Here is an 18,489-nt window from a genome sequence, read left to right as displayed (position 1 = left end):
TTATATCTTAGTCTAGTTTTAACTGTCATTAACTGTCATTAACATGTCATTAACTGTATTTTTACCTACCTGCCTATATTTTTGCATTAGATATTTTACTAGTGTGTTTTATACCCATTTTACAGGCTTTTTCTAGTAAGTGTGCATCCTGTTATTATTCACGTGTTTCCCAGTGTGTGTATGTTTATTTCAAGACCAACTAGTTGCCTCAGAGACCCTCCTGTCCGACCCATATTTGTTCGATCCGCACTGTATATACCTTCGATTCGATCTTAACATCCGATACGACTCTCGCTGACGAAGAATTGTAATACAATTCGAAAGCTCCGACCCAACGAACTCTTGTGGAGTAAGTCCGATTTCATTTTAATTCGGCTGTTCAAACGATCCTGAGAACCGCGAATGGTACAGGGTGTTCCGAAAGTCCGACACATTTTCCATATTAATAAAGCATACATAAATCAGCAAAATCTTATGTTTATACCTATGTTGATATACATAAATACATACTCAAAATCGCCTCATCTTTTGACAATTATTTCGGCATGTTGGAGACTAAACCCTTCGCCGTAGCCCCCAAAATGTCTGCCTATCTTAGTTTCTCCCCCGTCAGCTCCATCAGCAGGGTTGTGAAATGAAATGATTGGGAAGGAGACGTCAGCCGGCGGCAGACGGCACCGATCACTCACCAGGCTTGATGCTGACGATGATCGGCACGTAGGCGACCAGGCACAGCAGGATGAACGCCACGCACACCGCCAGACAGCGGCACGTGGAGCAGGCGCACCGAGCGCGCGGCGCCACCTCCCGCGGGTGGGACATGGCGCACCACCTGGCCGAATGGACGGGGGCGCCCGTCAGCCGGCGGCCGACTCAGCTCGACAGCGGCCAGCCGGAGGGTCGACGGTGGGCGGCATGACCATTGCGTTAACCCGCGCCCCGCTGGGCTATTCCGCCATACGCGCCCTGCTGGGGGGGGGGGGGAGGGGGGCAGATTTTGCCCCCCTGTCTAACTTCCGAACCGATGGTCGTAGAAAGACGGGGAGAACGGCAATCGAAAGCTCTCAACAATGCGGATCTTAAGAGCCCAATTTTTTTTTTGCTTAAGTAGGTCAGAGGTCAGGTCAAGGTCAGGTCAAGGGTACAAAATGCAAGTTTCTACAGTATCGGCCTTGCACCGTAGTTGCCGAGGAATGGACTGAGACTGATTGCCCAAAACGTGTTCTTAGACTACCAAGACAATATTCGTTGCATACAATGTCATTCAAAGGTCAAGGTCAAGGTCAGGTCAGGTCACCAAAAACAAAATATAGAAAAGGGCATGTGCGACACATGTTTTATGGGTCATTTTACTCATAGAATTCAATAGTTACACTCAATAAGTGATATAGACCACCTCAGGATGAATTTCAGGTCGAGGTCAGGTCAAAGTCAGGTCAAGTGAGGTCAAATTTTGAAGTTGGTTGTTAAGGCCTAAAAAGGTGTCTATCTGATGCAGTTTTTGACGGCGAATCGAATGATGCTATTTTTGTTTCCGTACGAGGTCTAGAACTTCCAAAAAATCATTTTTTAAAAGTTTTGTGTGTCGTGACGTCATAAACTTTTCAATAACTCCCACATTTTTGAACCAATTCTTCTAAAAATTGGAATGTATGTGCACATAGACCACCTCTCTGACAAATATTCTGGTTTTTTCGATACACTCAAAATTTTGGATTTTATAATTATTTTCCCAAAAAAGTCAGTTTTTTTAAATTTGGGCCAAAATCCAAAATTTTCAAGAAACCGAGATAGCCATTTGATAGACAAAGTAGAATCACGTATAACCTTTTTTTGTTACGTCTTGATTCCTTTAAAAAATGAAGATGTTAGCGGCGTTTGAAATTTTGCCGTTTTTGAGGCCAAAATGGCGAACATGACGTCTTTAAAACGTCAATTTCTCAAAAATTTTCGGACGGATTTCGCTCAAATTTTCAGGGAACGTCAAATTGATGTATGATAAGGTACTGTAAGGTTGACGTCGCTGGCGTAACGCGTTTAGAAGTTATTGGCGAAAAACGGGAGGGGGGGGCAGATTCTGCCCCCTCCCCCCAGCGGGGCGCGGGTTAAGGACGGTCTTTAGCAATGCCCATGCAAAATTTCGACATTAAATTTCTTGCTGCTTCGGAATTATTGACGAAAAAGCATGGCTGGTACCTGTCAACGAACTTAAGAGACACCCAGTACAGGGTGTCCCAGAATTACCCGAACATTGTTAATTGGCGTATAAAATAAGTCAAACATGATTGCGCTTTTTTCTTATCGTCCTATATAGTCAACTATGGTGGCTGTGAAATAGCACATGCAATAGATACGCTTGTTACCAGATCAGCCGACAATGATGGAAAATGCCAGCCATTGCTGGTCTCAGTTGTTTTAGGTTACAGGACAATTTGCCGAACTGCGTTTTGCCGAATGCTTATTCGCCGAATGTCAATATGTCGAATGCATTTAGCCGACGTGTCATTTTGCCGACGTGTCAAAAAGGCGAAGTGCTAAAAGTCGAAATGCAATTTGCCGACATGCCTTTTTGCCGACGTGCAATAAGTCGAAAATGTCAATTTGCCGAAATGCTAATTTGCCGAAATGTCAATTAATCGAAATGTCAATTTGCCGAAAAGCCAATTAGTCGAAATGTCAATTCGCCGAAAAGCTAATTTGCCGAAATGCTAATAAGTCGAAATGTTAATTTGCCGAAATGTCAATTAGTCGAAATGTCAATTTACCGAAAAGTCAATTAGTCGAAATGTCAATTTGCCGAAATGATAATTAGCCGAAATGAACCTAACCTAACCTAATCTAACATAACCTAACATAACCCGTAAGTATTAACTTTAGGACCGACTCTCTTTTCAAAGGTAATTTTTACACATTCTTCCATTTTTTTTAGCTCCTTAATCCTGATATGATACCTACTTACAAGTTACATGTCACCAAAATATAAGAAAAACATAACCTAACCTTACCTAACCTGAACTACTGATTTTTGCCTACCCGTGGCCGTGGATAAGGAAGAAGTTGCTCACTTGAATAGCTTGCAGACAATGATAAGTCAAATATTTTTAGGTTAAGTGGATAGGCCTTTGGCCTGAAGCCAGATACACAACCACTTAACCTAAAAATATTTGACTTACCATTGCCTGTAATCTCTCCTAAGGCATTGCCTTCGGCACTGCACTGCTTCGCCACGAGCAATTTGATGTTAATTTATATATTCTATTGGCGCATTTTTACCTCATTATGCCATGAACAATTATTAGTTATGAAATCAGGTTAACCCTCGCATGTGTAGGGGGGTCGGATTAATCCCTCCATGGTTTTCGCGAATAACTCGCGCAAAAAGCGGCCGATCGCGACGAAACTTTCAGTACCCTCGAGTTGTTCAATTTTACACCTACTCCGAAAATTTCATGACCCTGACCCAAGTGACCTTTGACCTGTGACCTATTTCTCGAGGCCATGTTTGGCCGGAATCGCAATTCGGAGTATGTAGTCGGCAAATTTATTTCGAATAATGGACATTTCGACTAATCGACATTTCGGCAAATCGCATTTCGGCAAATTTACATTTCGACTAATAAGCATTTCGGCAAATTGGCATTTCGGCAAAAAGGCATGTCGGCAAATGGCATTTCGACTTTTAGCATTTCGACTTTTTGACGTCGGCAAAAAGCACATCGGCAAAATTACACTCGGCGAAATGCATTCGGCAAAATGACATTCGGCAAATTGCCTTTCGGCAATTTGTCCGGATACCGTTGTTTTACGGGTCTCCCGAAACTGGGTGTAGGCCTGTTTTCCTTGACCTCTTGCCCGAGGATAATACAATCATATAAGATAAACTTAACATCAAAGTGCTCCCAGGCCATAAGGCATTATCCCCCAAAACAAACATTTCTGCCTACAACACTTTTGCCGCGCTTTTTTACATCTGAAGTGGAAAAGCTCCATGTCTGAACATGGCGCGACCTTTGGCTTCCAACAGATTTGGTTTCCAAAACAAACCCGTTCATGGCCATTTTGGTTCACGGCATCCAGTTTTTGTACTGGTAAAATATTACCGCAGTAGTAGGTACTCTGTGCTAACGGTTGTCTTTGGGCCATCATATCAAGCCGAATGAGTGCACGGTGGCTCAAACTGTCTCACAATTTGATTTTCGACGGGTGCCTGGCCGTCTCTGCTGTTGGGGCGTTGTAGCCATCTGACGTTCACACACGCCCTTTTCGGGCGGTTCAAATGAAAGAAAACCTTCGTTAGACCACAAAGTGAGCTTCAATATACTTTTTTGCTGTATATGTTATGTTTTTTGGATGAATTGTAGTGATTTGCGCTGCTTTTCCCGTAGTTTTCGCATATTTTTCAGGCGAAGGACCCCAAATTCCAAAATTTGTCGAAGATAGTGGTGCAAAGTAATTTGTTACTTTAATAATAGTCGAAGTAGTGAAGCAAAGTGGTTCTTCCGTGCGCGGCTTTGTGCGCACGTTAAACTTTGGACTCTAAATTCTGCCATAGCACCGGAATAGCGCGATCGGAGGGTAGAGGGCAGGGTCATCGCAACAAGCTTCGCTTAGCGCTGGCTCTGTCCTTGTGAATCCTTCCCATCAAAATATTCGGAGGAAATTTATAAAAAAAAGGTAGACTGATGTTTTGTAGGTAATCCTGATCTATAGTTTAGCTAGTTTTTAGTTAGATCGGCGACGTTTGTTGTCCATGACAAGCAAGGGCTCCGCCACCGGGGGGACGGGTGGGACATGTCCCCCCCAACCAAAATGTTGGGTGGGACATACCTATCTTTTGTCCCCCCCCCCAATAATCGGCTCCTCCGCTGGTAGATAAATCGACTCTTGTTCCTGACACCGAATACAGAACATAAGTGCAAAGAATCTCCGAAGAAAAAAAACGTGATGAGAATCTAATTAACCTGTCGTCGACAACCTATATTGTCGCCCTGTGCTTTAAGTCTTTTTCTGTTATGGGGGCCACGGATTTCAATTTTTTAGTAGACAATATCGACAGGCATTTTCGCGTTAGGTATATCCAGGGGCGGTCGCAGACTTGGAGTTTGGGGGGGGGGGGCAACTTGGCAAAGGGGCCCCTGCGCTGACCCGGGGGGCCCGGTGCTAGCTTAAAGGGGCCCACGGGCGTAGTGCACGGGTGCAGAAATCCAGGCCATGGCCGGTGAAGCGGGGGGGGGGGGTAGGGAGCGGCACCCGAGCGGAGGCTCATTGCGAGCTTTGAGGATGTTCCATGTCGAAAAGGTACCGATAAGTGCATTTTAAAGCATTGATAATGCCAATAACTCACGCAAATGTGAATGGACTACCGCAAAAGTAAAGACGGCTAACTTTGCCATTTTCTGAGATCATCGTGCTAAAACTTTTGACAGTGGGTCATCGGTATCTGTTCACTGTTCAATCACACGTGTTCCGTTTCATTTTTGTTTTTTTTTTAGGTACCTTAACCTACTTGAGCACAAATGTAAGTTTTGAAGATCATTACAGTAACAAATGCTTCGAAAGATGGATAGTGGGCAAAATATCCTAAATTTGTCGTGCTGCATGGAAAGTAGTGTTGCTGAGAAAAGGGGGTTTGTTCCAGATTATTGTGGATGCAGAATACATTGTCTGCACCCTATGCAGAATTATTGTTGGTGCAACTGCGCCCACTGCACCCATGGTTCCTACACTTATGGGCCCATCGATAGCGCTTCGGCGATACCTATCGCCTAGATGCTGCAATGGGGCCCTTATAGTACGGTGTCAGACCCCCAGAGGCCGGCGTTGGATCCAAGGGTCAGCGAAGGGCCCAGGTAGGGCCCCAGAGGGTGATGTGGGCCTTCAGAGGCAAGTGCGTGACGTCCAAAGGTAAGGCTTGAGCCCCCAGAGAACATAATAGGGCCATCAGTGGCCGGTGTAGAGACCTCATAGGCCAGTTTTGGGCCCCCTCAGAGGCTAGTGTGGGGCCTCAGGTGTCGGTATGAGGCACTTAAAGACCGTTATGGGTCCTCAGAAACCGGCATCAATCCTTCAGAAGCCAGAACGGGGCCCTCAGAGGCACATAAGGGTCAGTTTGGGTCCCAGAGACAGAAATAGGACCAACAGAGGCCGGTGTGGGACCTTTAGAGGCTGGTTTGGGCCCTTAGGGGCCAGTTTAGGGCCCTCAGAGACCAGTACAGGGCCTCCAAAGGGCAGTTTGAGACCATCAGAGACCGAATTGGGCACTCAGAGGCTAATCTAATGTGGGTCTTTACAGGCCAGCATGGAGCCCTCAGAGGTTAGCGTGGGGCCATAAAAGACCGACATGGGCCGGCGTTGGACCCCAGAGGCCAGAAGAGGGCCCTCAAAGGCCAAGATGGGCCCTCAGAGGCCGATGCGGGCCCTTAGAGGCCGGCATCAGGTCTTCAGAAGCCCGTGCGGGGCCCTCAGAGGCTAAGGTGGGTCCTTACAGGACAGCACGGGCCCTCAGAAGTCAGTGTGGGGCCCTAAAAGATCGGCTTGGGCCGGCGTTGGACTCCAGAGGCCAATAGAAGGCCCTCAAAGGCCAATATGGGCCCTCAGAAGCCGATGCTGACCCTTAGAGGCCGGCATCGGGTCTTCAGATTCCAGTGCGGGGGGCCCTCAGAGGCTAATGTGGGCCTTTACAGCCAGCATGGGGCCCTCAAAGGTCAGAATGGGACCCTAAAAGACTGGCATTGGCCGGCGTTGGACCCCAGAGGCCAGCAGAGGGCCCTCAAAGGCCAAGATGGGCCCTCAGAGTCCGATGCGAACCCTTAGAGGCCCGCATCGGGTCTTCAGAATCCAGTGTGGGGCCCATAGAGACTAATGTGTGTCCTTACAGGCCAGCATGGGGCCCTCAGGTCAATGTGGGGCCTAAAAGACCGGTACGGGCCGGCGTTGGACCCCAGAGGCCAGCGGAGGGCCCTCAAAGGCCAAGATGGGCCCTCAGACGCCGATGCGGGCCCTGAGCGGCCGGCATTGGGTCTTCAGAATCCAGTGCGGGGGGCCCTTAGAGACTAATGTGGGTCCTTACAGACCAACATGGGGCCCTTAGAGGTCAGTGTGAGGCCCTAAAAGGCCGGCATGGGCCGGCGTTGGACCCCAGAGACCAGCGGAGGGCCCTCAACGGCCAAGATGGGCCCCAGAGGCCGATGCGGGCTCTCAGAGGCCGACATCGGGTCTTCAGAATCCAGTGCGGGGCCCTCAGAGACACTTAAAGGTTAGTCTTGGGACTCGAGAGACAGAAATGAGGACACCAGAGGCCGGTTGGGCCCCTGAGGCCGGCTTAGGGGCCCTCAAAGGCCAGTGGAGGGCCCTCAGAGGTCAATGTGGGTCCTCAGCGGTCAATGTGGACGCTTGACCGCCACTGAAAGGCCCTCAGAGGTCAGTGTAGGACCCTCAAAGACTGGTATGGGAGCTGTTAATGGCTGGCGTGGGTTTCTCGAGCCTCGTGACAATCGAATACGGGCCAGGGCCCCATACGGCCATGGGGGCCCATCGGTTGTTTGGGGGGGGGCCAAATGATATGATGGCCCCCCCTGATTTGCCTTTGGGGGGGGGGGGGCCATGGCCCTGATGGCCCCCCCCCCCCTGCGACCGCCACTGGGTATATCAACGTGAGTCTACTGCAACGAATGTTCGCAATCATACGTCCCAGTCCGATGATGAATCCAGTAGGTATATCCAGTAGGTAATCCAGTAGGTATATCAAATAAGGATCTCTCAAATTCAATCAATTAAACAATCAATACGGAGATTATTTTTTCGGGTAAACGCTGTCGTTCTTTAAAGGTAGTGTGCCAGCTTTCTTGGACCGTATGGAGTTAATGGCCCAGATAAGGAGAACCGGATTTTTAGAACTTATCCATACCTTCAAAACTCATGGAAACGTCTTAAATTCTTCAAATTTTGAGTACCCCAGTGCGAAATTCGCCCCGACGGGTTGTCGGTCGTACCCCAGCCACATTTCACACCACTATGAACAATAAATGCACACACTGAAATCGCTATTACCGATATGCTCATCCAATCAAGTTTCGATAAACCCGTTCATCATCATCTCCTGCGGTTTCGAACACGCCTGTTAGGTGGCTTCTGATGCTCGTCGAGGTCGGAATTTCCAAATACGCGTGGTGCGTCGGGCCGCGCGCTCTGACTTCGGCCAAGAAAAATGCGTCAGCTGATCATTGTCATTTCTGCCACTTGCGTGTGGTGAAATGGGGTCATAACTTATAAGACGGCTTTTTCATATCAATTATTTTACATAAAATCATATTTCAAACCATAAATAATGTTCGACAGCCAAATAAAAGAAACAATACCAATACGGGCTTACAGTTTAAGGCTCGACATTGTGTTGTCTACGATTAGACAGCTGATAACTCATTCCCGTACATCGTATGGTCGTAACACTATAATGACCTTTGCTTATTGTCACAAGTGCGCCGCATTCGCGATTGTTGCCCGACGCCTGTTTGCAGGTGAGCCCACTACAGTTGTTATACATATCTAAAAACCGAAAAACTTTTAGGCGAAAAAGGCACTATTCCAGGCCCATTTTTGATTTTTTTGCGATATTAGGTAAAAACAGAAGCTTCTTATCCTAGGAAAAATAAAATGGGAAATCTTTCAAAGGTGGCACACTACCTTTAAGCGGAAACTTCCATCGGTCAAATAAGAATATCGCAGAACTGTAGGATGAGAGAAGCTGTTTGTTTAAAGTGTTTGAGAGGTTAACACTCGTTCTTATATGGACTATGGTGGGTCGGATTGACCCACCCTCAGTTTTTCACAAGTAACTTGCGTAAAAAGTGGTTTATCGTGACGAAACTATTAGTATTTCCCGGGAATTTTGCACATCCTCTGAAAATTTCATGATCCTAAGTCCTAACCCCATGGGCCATGACTTTTGGGCCTGTGGCCTATTTCTGGAGACCATGTCAGGCCGAACCACCGATTCGGTGTATGTTAGCGCACATTATCTGTACGTTTTCAGACTTGTTATGTCATAAAACCGAGCCAACATGTGAAATGACGGTAGACACATGCATTCTGGTAGGTGTCAAGGTCACGTGAATTAGACACATGCATTCTAGTAGGTGTCAAGGTCACGTGAATATCAGGTTAAGGTCATTACCGTTAGATGAATTTGGTTCACTTTTTCGAGCTAGGCATGTTACTAGGAAACTTTTTGGAGATGATGTCGAATTAAGCATATAACATTGAGAAGTAGTTTTGGTACCAATGCAACATGTTACGAAGCTGTCTGTGGTTGACACCTACTTTGGCTAGCCGGAGGGACACGCACTTGTTGATCTCACCTAACCTGATCCGACCTTCGCCAAATGCTAAAAATGGATTCAGATTCAGCGCAAAACTATGAGCCAGATACCATTAAAAAATTGAAGCTGGTCTTTCAAGTTTTTTTTTCTGTCTGGTGTGTCAATATGATGAAGGTACAATGACTACAATCTAATATTGGGTAATATTGCATGGGTCAGGTGGCCTACCATTTCTCTATTTTTTATTTTTCTAGTTAAAAAATCATCGTATCAGGGCTATGACGAAAAACAAGTGGCCTAAATCCGATGAGAAAACTGGATTTGGGGGTACCCTAGGTTTAGAGGAGACACTAGGGCGATGGGCGAAGAGCAGACCGTCCCCCCCCCCCCCCCCAACCAAAAGTCCGTGGCGGAGCCCTTGATGACAAGCAACCACCTCTTTGATAACTGGTGCATGACCTTTTTGGCCGAGCCCAAGCTTGTCAATCAGGTTTATCTCTTGCTCTCTCTGGCTTTGTTTGCTGATGTAATTGCGCTTTGCCCAATCCTAACTGCTTGCAGATGAGCTGCTGAAGCTCTCAAGCAAAAACCATGCCGAAAGTCCGTTTACAAAGTTGAGAACGGGAGTTGATTCACCATGGTTGCCTATTAGTGGCTTAAGCTGAAAACGGAAAAGGACTACACTTACTTGACTCTGGATAATAATTGACTCGAGTCGTTACCGGTCACCAAAAGCACACAGTCCCCGAGCTCGATAGCTAAGGGATATCTTATAAAAGTATGATGCTCGTACCTAGGTACCTATATCATTAGAATCGAGCGCAATCGTACTTTTAGCCAAAAAATAAATGTTCGGGTAATTCTGGGACACCCTGTACATGTTAAAGAGCCCATCATTGTGAAACTTTCCTGTAATAATGTGTGAATATAACATTGCTCTTTAACCCGCGCCGGGCCGGTGCTCCGCGACGGGCCGGGGGGGGGGGGTGTCTGAACACCCCCTCCCCGTCTAACTCGGCTCCTGGGCCACGTAGCGACATGCGGTAAGCGGCATTCGAAAGAGCGTCAAAAATAATGACGGAAACACTTCGGTCATTTTTGGGTCAGGTCAAAGGTCAGGTCGCCAGAGGTCATCAAAGGTCAAATGTAGGCCATTTTCAACAATTTTGGAAACTGCCAGCGGCTAACTCGGAAACCAATAGAGCTACAGCGCCGCGGAAAAGCGCATTCCATAGCCCTTTTACAGACCTTTCTGAATAATGTTCTCAGATTTGACCTCTGCTCAACAGTTTAGCCTCTAGAGAGCAAATGCTGTAAAAATAACCGTTTTCACAAAAAAGGAGTTTTTCGGTAATAACTTTTGATTCAAGCAAGCCACGACATAACTTTTGCCAGCATCGTGGTCCTCTCGTCGAGACGCGAACTTTTGCCAGCATCGTGTTCCTCTCGTCGAGACGCGTCGAATGAACTATTCGCTGACCTTGAAAGGTCATTTTGAAAATTTGACTTTAAGTCAAGGTCATGACCTGACCGGAAAGGGTCATGTTGCATATCGGTCGATCCGTATCGTCGAGCTGAATACATCTGACGTGTTTTCATCGCTGTAGCACGTCTCTATCAAAAGTTATAGCCAAAAAACTGCTGGTGACCGGTCATGACCTGATATGACCTCAGGAGCACAGAGAGGGGTCACAGCCCACAGGTGCATTTTTCCGATTCATTGTGTCATGTTTACCCATGAATCGATGTTTGAGAGGTTTTTGAACACCATTCGTCCACAAGAGGCGCATTTCAATTTTCCCCCTTTGACTTATAATGGAGAGGTCGCAAAATTGACCTGACCTTAGGTCACCGATATCAAAATTTTGAGATATACATTTTGTACATACTGTTACTCTTATCAATCGCTGAAAGTTGCAAGGCATTCGCTCAGCCGCTGTAGCTCTGACGAGGATTGAAACTTTTTCTAGAGTGAGGTCACTTGACGTGACCTGGTGACCTGACCTTGAAAGCCCTGGGTCTGAAATTTTCACATGTGCGGAAAAGATGCATAAACATGTGTGCCAAAAACGGCGGCGCTCCGATATCTGCGAAAATCGCATGGGGGTGTTCAAACACACCCCCCCCCCCCCCGGGCCGGCGCAGGTTAAAGGGACCCTCCCACCTTCAAAAAAGTTAATGAATTGGCATGAAAGTGATGTCGCTCGGTTCAGAAAGAGCAAAAATGAATATCTACCAAATTTCAATGAAAAATATTCACCGGTTTTCAAGATATTAGACTTTTACTTTTGTTTACTTTTTGAGATATCCGCTGTTCCTAGCGACTTTATTTGAAAGTGCGGCATTTGTTGCGCGCAAAGCAGCATATACCACCGCGTGCTGCCAAACGTTTTAGTAAAAGATTTAAAAATCGTTAGATCTCCGCTGACGTCACAAATTCTAAGGGGGCATACCAATGCATTAGCCCCTTAGAATCCGAAAACTGCAAGTTTGAAATTCCATATCTCCGAATTAAAGCATTTTTCGATGTTGTGAATGCCCAAACCGGTATTTTCAGGCCATGGCCACCAATTTGGCTATCTCAACTCAAAACTAATGTTAAGGTGGGAGGGTCCCTTTAATACTCGTATAAGGTGCAAATAAAAATCGTTCATGCAAGAAGGGTGCAAAAAATAAGTTATTATTTGAACTCTTAATCTTAACTAAGGTCAATTTGGAAAAAAAAACATTTTTGGATAGCTCAAAATTCATGCATCCTGGCTCCATGAGCCCAAAATGGTCGTTAGCACAAATGAAAACAAAAGTTATTAGTCCATAAAGCAGCAGATAACAGCAGCGTTTTCAGCCGGGAAGGCTGGTGGTCCCTCTTGCCCCGCTGGGCCGTCTTACCCCACCTTCCCCTACTTTTGTTATTTATAGGAATAAGCTATGGTCTGGACTTGGGAGAACCTAAACAGAACAGAACAGAATAAAAGAAAGCCCAAAAGCCATTGATGCATGTCTTTCTTATGCCTCAAATATCTCGGAAAACCTTCCTCTCATGACTTCCAATATTTTCTCTAAACTAAAGCAATATATTTGGATTAACTTACTTAGGTACAATGCACAACAAAATTTGAGAGGGAAATGAACTGAAGCGTCCATTCCAGTCGAATTTGTGAGTGACAGCATTACTGATCATGTGGTGGGGGCGGGGAGAATAGGAGGTGTCTCCAATGAGTGTCAACCTGATTCTTAAGTGTTTAGAGTTGGTGCCTGCCATTTCTAACAATCAAAACACATCAGATACTTGAACAGCATTCTTTCTCAGGTAGGTATGCCTGGCCATGCTTTGTGACTTCATATATATTTTTGAAGTGGCTACTGTGACTGAATGAAAGAACTCCATGGAAAATACATGTGACACAGAATGCAAAAGGTTCTACAAAGAAAATTTGGTTTTGTCACTTGATTTACTTGCATATCAATGCCAAGATTTTGGATTGATATCATTTGGAATATCAATATCTGTTTTAAGGCATGTTGTTTAAGCACAATAGCACCTTGCACCTTGAAGAAAAATCCAACAACAAAATAGGGCAGTAGTAATGCAGGCATCGCACATCACAGTTGTTTTTGGCAGCCAAGGAAAGGCACTGCAGGTTGTTAGGATGTAGGTTGTAGGTTTTAGGTTTCAGGTGGTAGGTTTTGGGCTGTATCATTTATGTGGTAGATTTTAGGTTGTAGGTTGTAGGTAAGATTAGATCAGGTTTGGTTAGGTTTGGTTTGGCTTGATTGGAAAGCATCAATGGGTATAGCATCTCTCCTTGGATGCAAAAAAAGTGTGATGCCTGCTTTACAACTAGGTACCAAAAATAGTTCCCATTGTTAAACCCTTACCAATAGGCATTACCTACTATATACCTTCTCTGGGTATACCTACCTTACAGTCCTAGCTTGCAAGTTTATTAGTACCTTAGATGCAATTCAAATTGCTTACCTTTATGGTATTGCCATCATAAGAAGTTTCTACTTTAGAAGCATCAGACCAAGCGTCCAGGAATCACGGTAGTGGTACACACCATAGTGGTGCATGTACATATGTAGTTGAATACACTGGTATGCACAGATGCCTACAAGAAACAGTTGTTGTTGGGTTAGGGTGTGTATAGTTCATTTTTTTTTAGTTTGACCCTCACTGTAATCGTCTATTTGAACACAGCACGAGAATTGCTAACTGAATTGCTGAGAAAACTGGTTAGCGCACATTGTATCAGTATTGGAGTAATGAATAATAATTGTTAAATAAGTTTTAACCACCGATAACATACCGTTATGCTAGACCCCCTGCAATATTTACTGATAAGTTTGGTTATAACTCCTGACAAGTCTTCTATCCCTGTGGTTTAGCAAGCATAGGCAAATACAAGCTGCAAGCCTGGGAAAATACATGTCAGGTAGAATTTCTTTTGATGAATTTCAATTTGATCGTCTGTGAAATCAATGTGCACGGGCGGACCAATCAGTTTTCTCAGTAATTCAGCCCGCAATTCTCGTGCTGTGTTCAGAGAGACGTTTACAGTGAGGGTCGAACTAAAAAACGAACTTGAACTAGAGTAGGTATATCTATAGATGGCCTTGGGCATATCGGATGTTGGTGACAGAAAGCTCAAGCACTGGAACTGACTGAAACTCTATAACTGGGATAACCAACAGCGAGCGTGCAGGGAACACAGCAGTCGCTGAAATCGCTGAAATGAGAAACCACGGTATAAAGGGTCTGTTCCCGTCGCTCCTCCCAAAAAATCTCGGATGAGGTTGGATGAGCTTGGAGGAGAGCCGTTTCAGAGGAGCCACGGGAACATTTTCGCGAGGAAATCAGCTGTTTGCGGGCTGTAACGGTCGGCAATTTATGGCGCGCAAACGTAAATCAAGAGATAATAATCGCTTTCTAATAAAATAACCTTAGATCAATATCAAACATTACTATTTAAAGATATCCAATCGTCATCAATCACTAAAATCATTTCCACTTCCCTCACATCTCATTTATAAACAATTCACATTTGTATTACGTGCGCCAAATATGTCTACGCAAGAGCCTCCTCCAAAAAACCAACTTTCGTTTGGGATGAGGGAGGAGGCAAATAGTGGTGGTGAGATGTGAAATCAAGATGAGCTTGGAGGAGCTTGGAGGAGCGACGGGAACGATTTTTTGAAACGAGAGGAGGTTAGAGGAGCTTGGAGGAGGTTAGAGGAGCGACGGGAACAAACCCATAGAGAACTATCAGTGATGCCATCCACATTTTTGCTCCATCCCAAGATCTCGACCAGAATTTCCCAAGATTCTCGTCTCGAATCCCAAGACTGCTTATCACATACCTAATATCTATCCTTAGGTGTACCTCAAGTAAATCCATAGCTTATTTTTCTACACGTTAGTGTGGTTAGTATTCAACTTTCTCTTAATCGGGTCCACCCACGTCCTCATTGGCGTCTTTACACAGCAGCTAATGTAGAGGTCGGGGAAGGGTGATCGATCGAACTCCTACAGCTGATCGGTTGGCAGGTCAAGGACCCAAAACACAAAGTCGGAATCTGTTAGAATTTCTTTGAAACGATAACGAAGTCTGTGGCATTTTGGATTTTTTATTTCGAATTTTGTTTTTAACATGACACATTTGGACTTTGGAAATGCTAGGTAGGGTCAGGTGAGGTCAGGCCGTTTTAAAGTGTTTTCCACCACTGACCACCACTGACAGTTCTGAAATATGGACTCCAAAATAAGGGCGCTGTTCGGTCGCAGTTTTTTTTTTTTTTTTTTTGTCAGCAGGCTGCGAGCATGCTGCTACTTCGTGGCTCTCATTGGTCGAATTCAAGTGGTCTATTCGTTAGACCAATGAGAGGCCAAGAAGCGCCAGCAATAGCTTCCTTATATGGGAAAACCGTTTTTATCAGTTTTTTATCGTCCCTGTTTTTATCGAGAGCACACTGATAAAAACAGGGACCGAACAGAGCTCCGCTCTCAAAAGCTTACATGAATCCCGAAATCGTGACACCTCTGCTGTGAAACTGCATGCGTGTAAGTGCTGGGGCCCATGAATTTTCAAGCCCACGATGGCGAGGGGGTCTAAACGAGCACCTAACTCGTCCCCTGGACTGTACCGGACAAGTCGTCAGCAGCGTTGTGAGAGTCGCAACTCGCAAGGATACGCTTTAATTATTTTTTTTAGTCAAGCAGAGGTCAGGTGACCACACACTTTTCCGAGGTCAAAGACAAATTGCCCTTATTTCGGTTCGGGTCAACGGATAAGCCTCCAAAGAGCAAACCCATAATATGAAACGCTTTGTGCGGGAGCCGCTCTCTGAAACATTCTTTTTAAGGCATAATGTTTGTTAACCCTCGCCCATGTAGGGGGGGTTGGTGCAACCCCTCTGAGGTTTTTCTTAGCTACACGCCGAACCGTTTCAGATAGCCTGCACAAATTTTCAGTACCCTTTGGGGCATCCTTTGCGCAACTTTTGGTATTTTATTTTTGTCAAGGTCATGTCAGGTCACGGAGTTATGACGTCATAAAGGGAACAACCTCCGGCCAGATTTACGCTAAATTGGAGATTGCTTCACATTGGTATAAATGCCGACTGACCTGACACACTGATGGATTGTTTTAGAATCACAACTGGCTGATTTGACTTTGGCGCAGTGTCCGTTGACATTTTGAAGGTTACTAAAGGTCAAGGTAAGGTCAGTGACCTCGGTTGACCTGTGATGACTTCTTGCACTTATATGCCTTTTCGGGGTATTTTGATGCCCTGAATTCGAATTTGCTATCCATTTCAGGTATCGTCGGTTGTTTCTTGTAGTTCATTTTGGGTCAGGGTCAGGTCAGTGACGTCACACGCCTGACGTGACCCAATGCACAAATGACCTTGCAGACTTATGATGCTCCCAACGCATCATTTTTAGAGGTATGACATCGAAATACACACCAAACGATAGAGAATTGATCAAGGATCACGATAGTGAAGGTTTCAAGTCGATATCTCTTACCGTTTTGGCGCAATCGGCGCGGAAATCTGAAAAAGTTAGATTTTTCCGAAAATTTGACCTTTGACCGGTCATAAGTAGGTCAAATGTTGACCTAGGACCAAAAAAATATACCACCAATCGCGAGATCTCGTTGAGAGCAATCCGTTGGTCTTTTCCGCTAAGCTCTACGACGCTCCGTTTTCAAACGCCAAGGGGGGGTCGCACCAACCCACCCCCCTGCATGGGCGAAGGTGGCAAAACACCGTTTACGGGCGACGCTTAATGCTTTTCATAGCCACCCAACATCATGTCGCCAAACCACCCATACCCGTTGATCGGTAGTTGGAAAATGAACAAATGGGCGCCAGTCGCCAAACGCCGACTGAGAGCTGCTGCTATACTCATAATAAGTAATGATACAAAACTAATCCTGCGATCTCGGGAAGATGATGCCTGCTAGAAACACCGCAAGCTCCGTCCGAATATAGCTTACTTCAATATGTTTGAATGCTCTTAACCGTCCGCGAGGCAAATCCATCTCAAATTTCTTATCGTCTGAGGAAAAAGCAATCGAAAGCATGAGAAGACAAATTGAAATCAGCTTCTGCCAGATCCCAAGATATACAGTGCAAATCACAAGATCCCAATGTTGATGTCCAAATCCCAAGATCTTGGGACAAATCCCAAGGAATGGCATCGCTGAGAACTATATACCGATAGGTATCTTGGTGTGAGCAGGGGGGCGACACGGCTATTCGCGCAATGTATTCAGTTATGAGCCGCGCGGGGCCTCGCGATGACGCGGCTGGAGGCAACTGCTCAGCGCGCTAGGATACTTCTGGCGGGGCCGGGCGCTGAACGGTGTGCAATGAATGGGTTATGGGCGGGAAGACATAGATGAGGTATTGAATTTGAATTGACATCAGCAATCGGGTGGGGAGGGAGAACGTGTCTAATCGAGCTTGGGATGGGGAAAGCCGAAAAAATGTCACGATCGGCTCAGAGTTCCGACAGGGCCGGGTGCCGTACCATGTGTAGTATATTTAGGCGGGCAGACAGACATGAGTTAGTGGATTTGAATTTGCCTTACCATCGGTTTCTGGTGGGGTTTGAAGACGTTAACACGTTTAGTAAAGCTCGGGGTGGGGCAGCCCACTGGCGGATCCAGGGGAAGGCATTTGGGGCCAATGTCTTCCCCCACAACCGCTGCAGCGCCCGAAATCGCTTTTCGAGAATAAAAGCAAACTTCTCAACTTTTCTGAGGAAATGTTGGTTAATCACACTGCACAGCAGTGCGCAAGGAATCGAAATCAGAGTTTTTAAAATTATTTCGGAGAAACCTTTTTGGGGTTACCCCCCGCTGTGTCCAAGACCGCTTCATGGATCCGCCATGTTGTGACAAAGTCACAGTCGATACCAAGCTTCGGCGGGACCAGGCGCTGTATACGTTGTAGGTACCTTCAATGAAGAGGCGGACAGACGCCTGACCCCACATCCTACTGCTATACCCGTGCTTCTGTGGGTGAAGCACTGAAGCATCACGGAACCCCACAGGACCTGCGAGTCGACGAGGTGGCCGCTTTGGCCGCCGAGTACTGCAGCTCCGTGGAGTTGCCTGGGACCGATGGTAAAACAACAGCTCCGGCGGTGCCCGCCCCTATGGGCCGTAGTAATTAGTGAATTCCCGTAATGTAGAGATCATATCCTCAATGATCTCCATTACGATTTTATATTCCTGGCAGACAATATGGCAAACCAATTATGCTTCCCTACGTCCAGGCATTACCTCTGATGTTTATACGCCCAGTACAACATGTGTTGTTGTCAAACAACAATCGACGACGGAATCCCATCATCTCTTAAACCATCGGCTGTCAATTCACCCACCCCGTTTCCCTAAAAATAGACGATCAGACTCGGTCTGGGTCCTTACGACCCCTCTAGATTCGCCAGAGACGGGATCGGGTCGCCGTTATTGCACTCGTCTTAGTGTCTTTAGATACATAGACAGCTTCGACCGTACGGACGTTGGACGGGGTGATCGTTCTTCGAATGTACGCACCATCCAGGCCTAGGATGCATCGAGGTTTATAAGAATGCAGTCTGTAGATCAATCAGCATAACAATGGTGGTATGCAACCACATTAAAATATCTCCTCGGCT

At 46.0% G+C, this 18,489-nt stretch overlaps 1 protein-coding gene across 1 annotated transcript in view; it reads right to left on the bottom strand.

The window, feature by feature from the left end:
• The window catches only part of LOC122368382 (beta-1,3-galactosyltransferase 1-like), a 54,625-nt gene that overhangs the window by 26,645 nt on the left and 9,491 nt on the right, over positions 1–18,489 (bottom strand). Inside the window, exon 2 of the mRNA XM_043342270.1 lies at positions 690–832. Within this exon, the coding sequence (XP_043198205.1) occupies positions 690–832 (143 nt within the window). The remainder of the gene's footprint in view (positions 1–689; positions 833–18,489) is intronic.

Source organism: Amphibalanus amphitrite, unplaced genomic scaffold (genome assembly GCF_019059575.1).
Source record: "Amphibalanus amphitrite isolate SeventyFive unplaced genomic scaffold, NRLGWU_Aamphi_draft 000944F_arrow, whole genome shotgun sequence".
NCBI lineage: Eukaryota > Metazoa > Arthropoda > Thecostraca > Balanomorpha > Balanidae > Amphibalanus > Amphibalanus amphitrite.
This window is presented reverse-complemented; position numbering and strand designations above follow the sequence as displayed.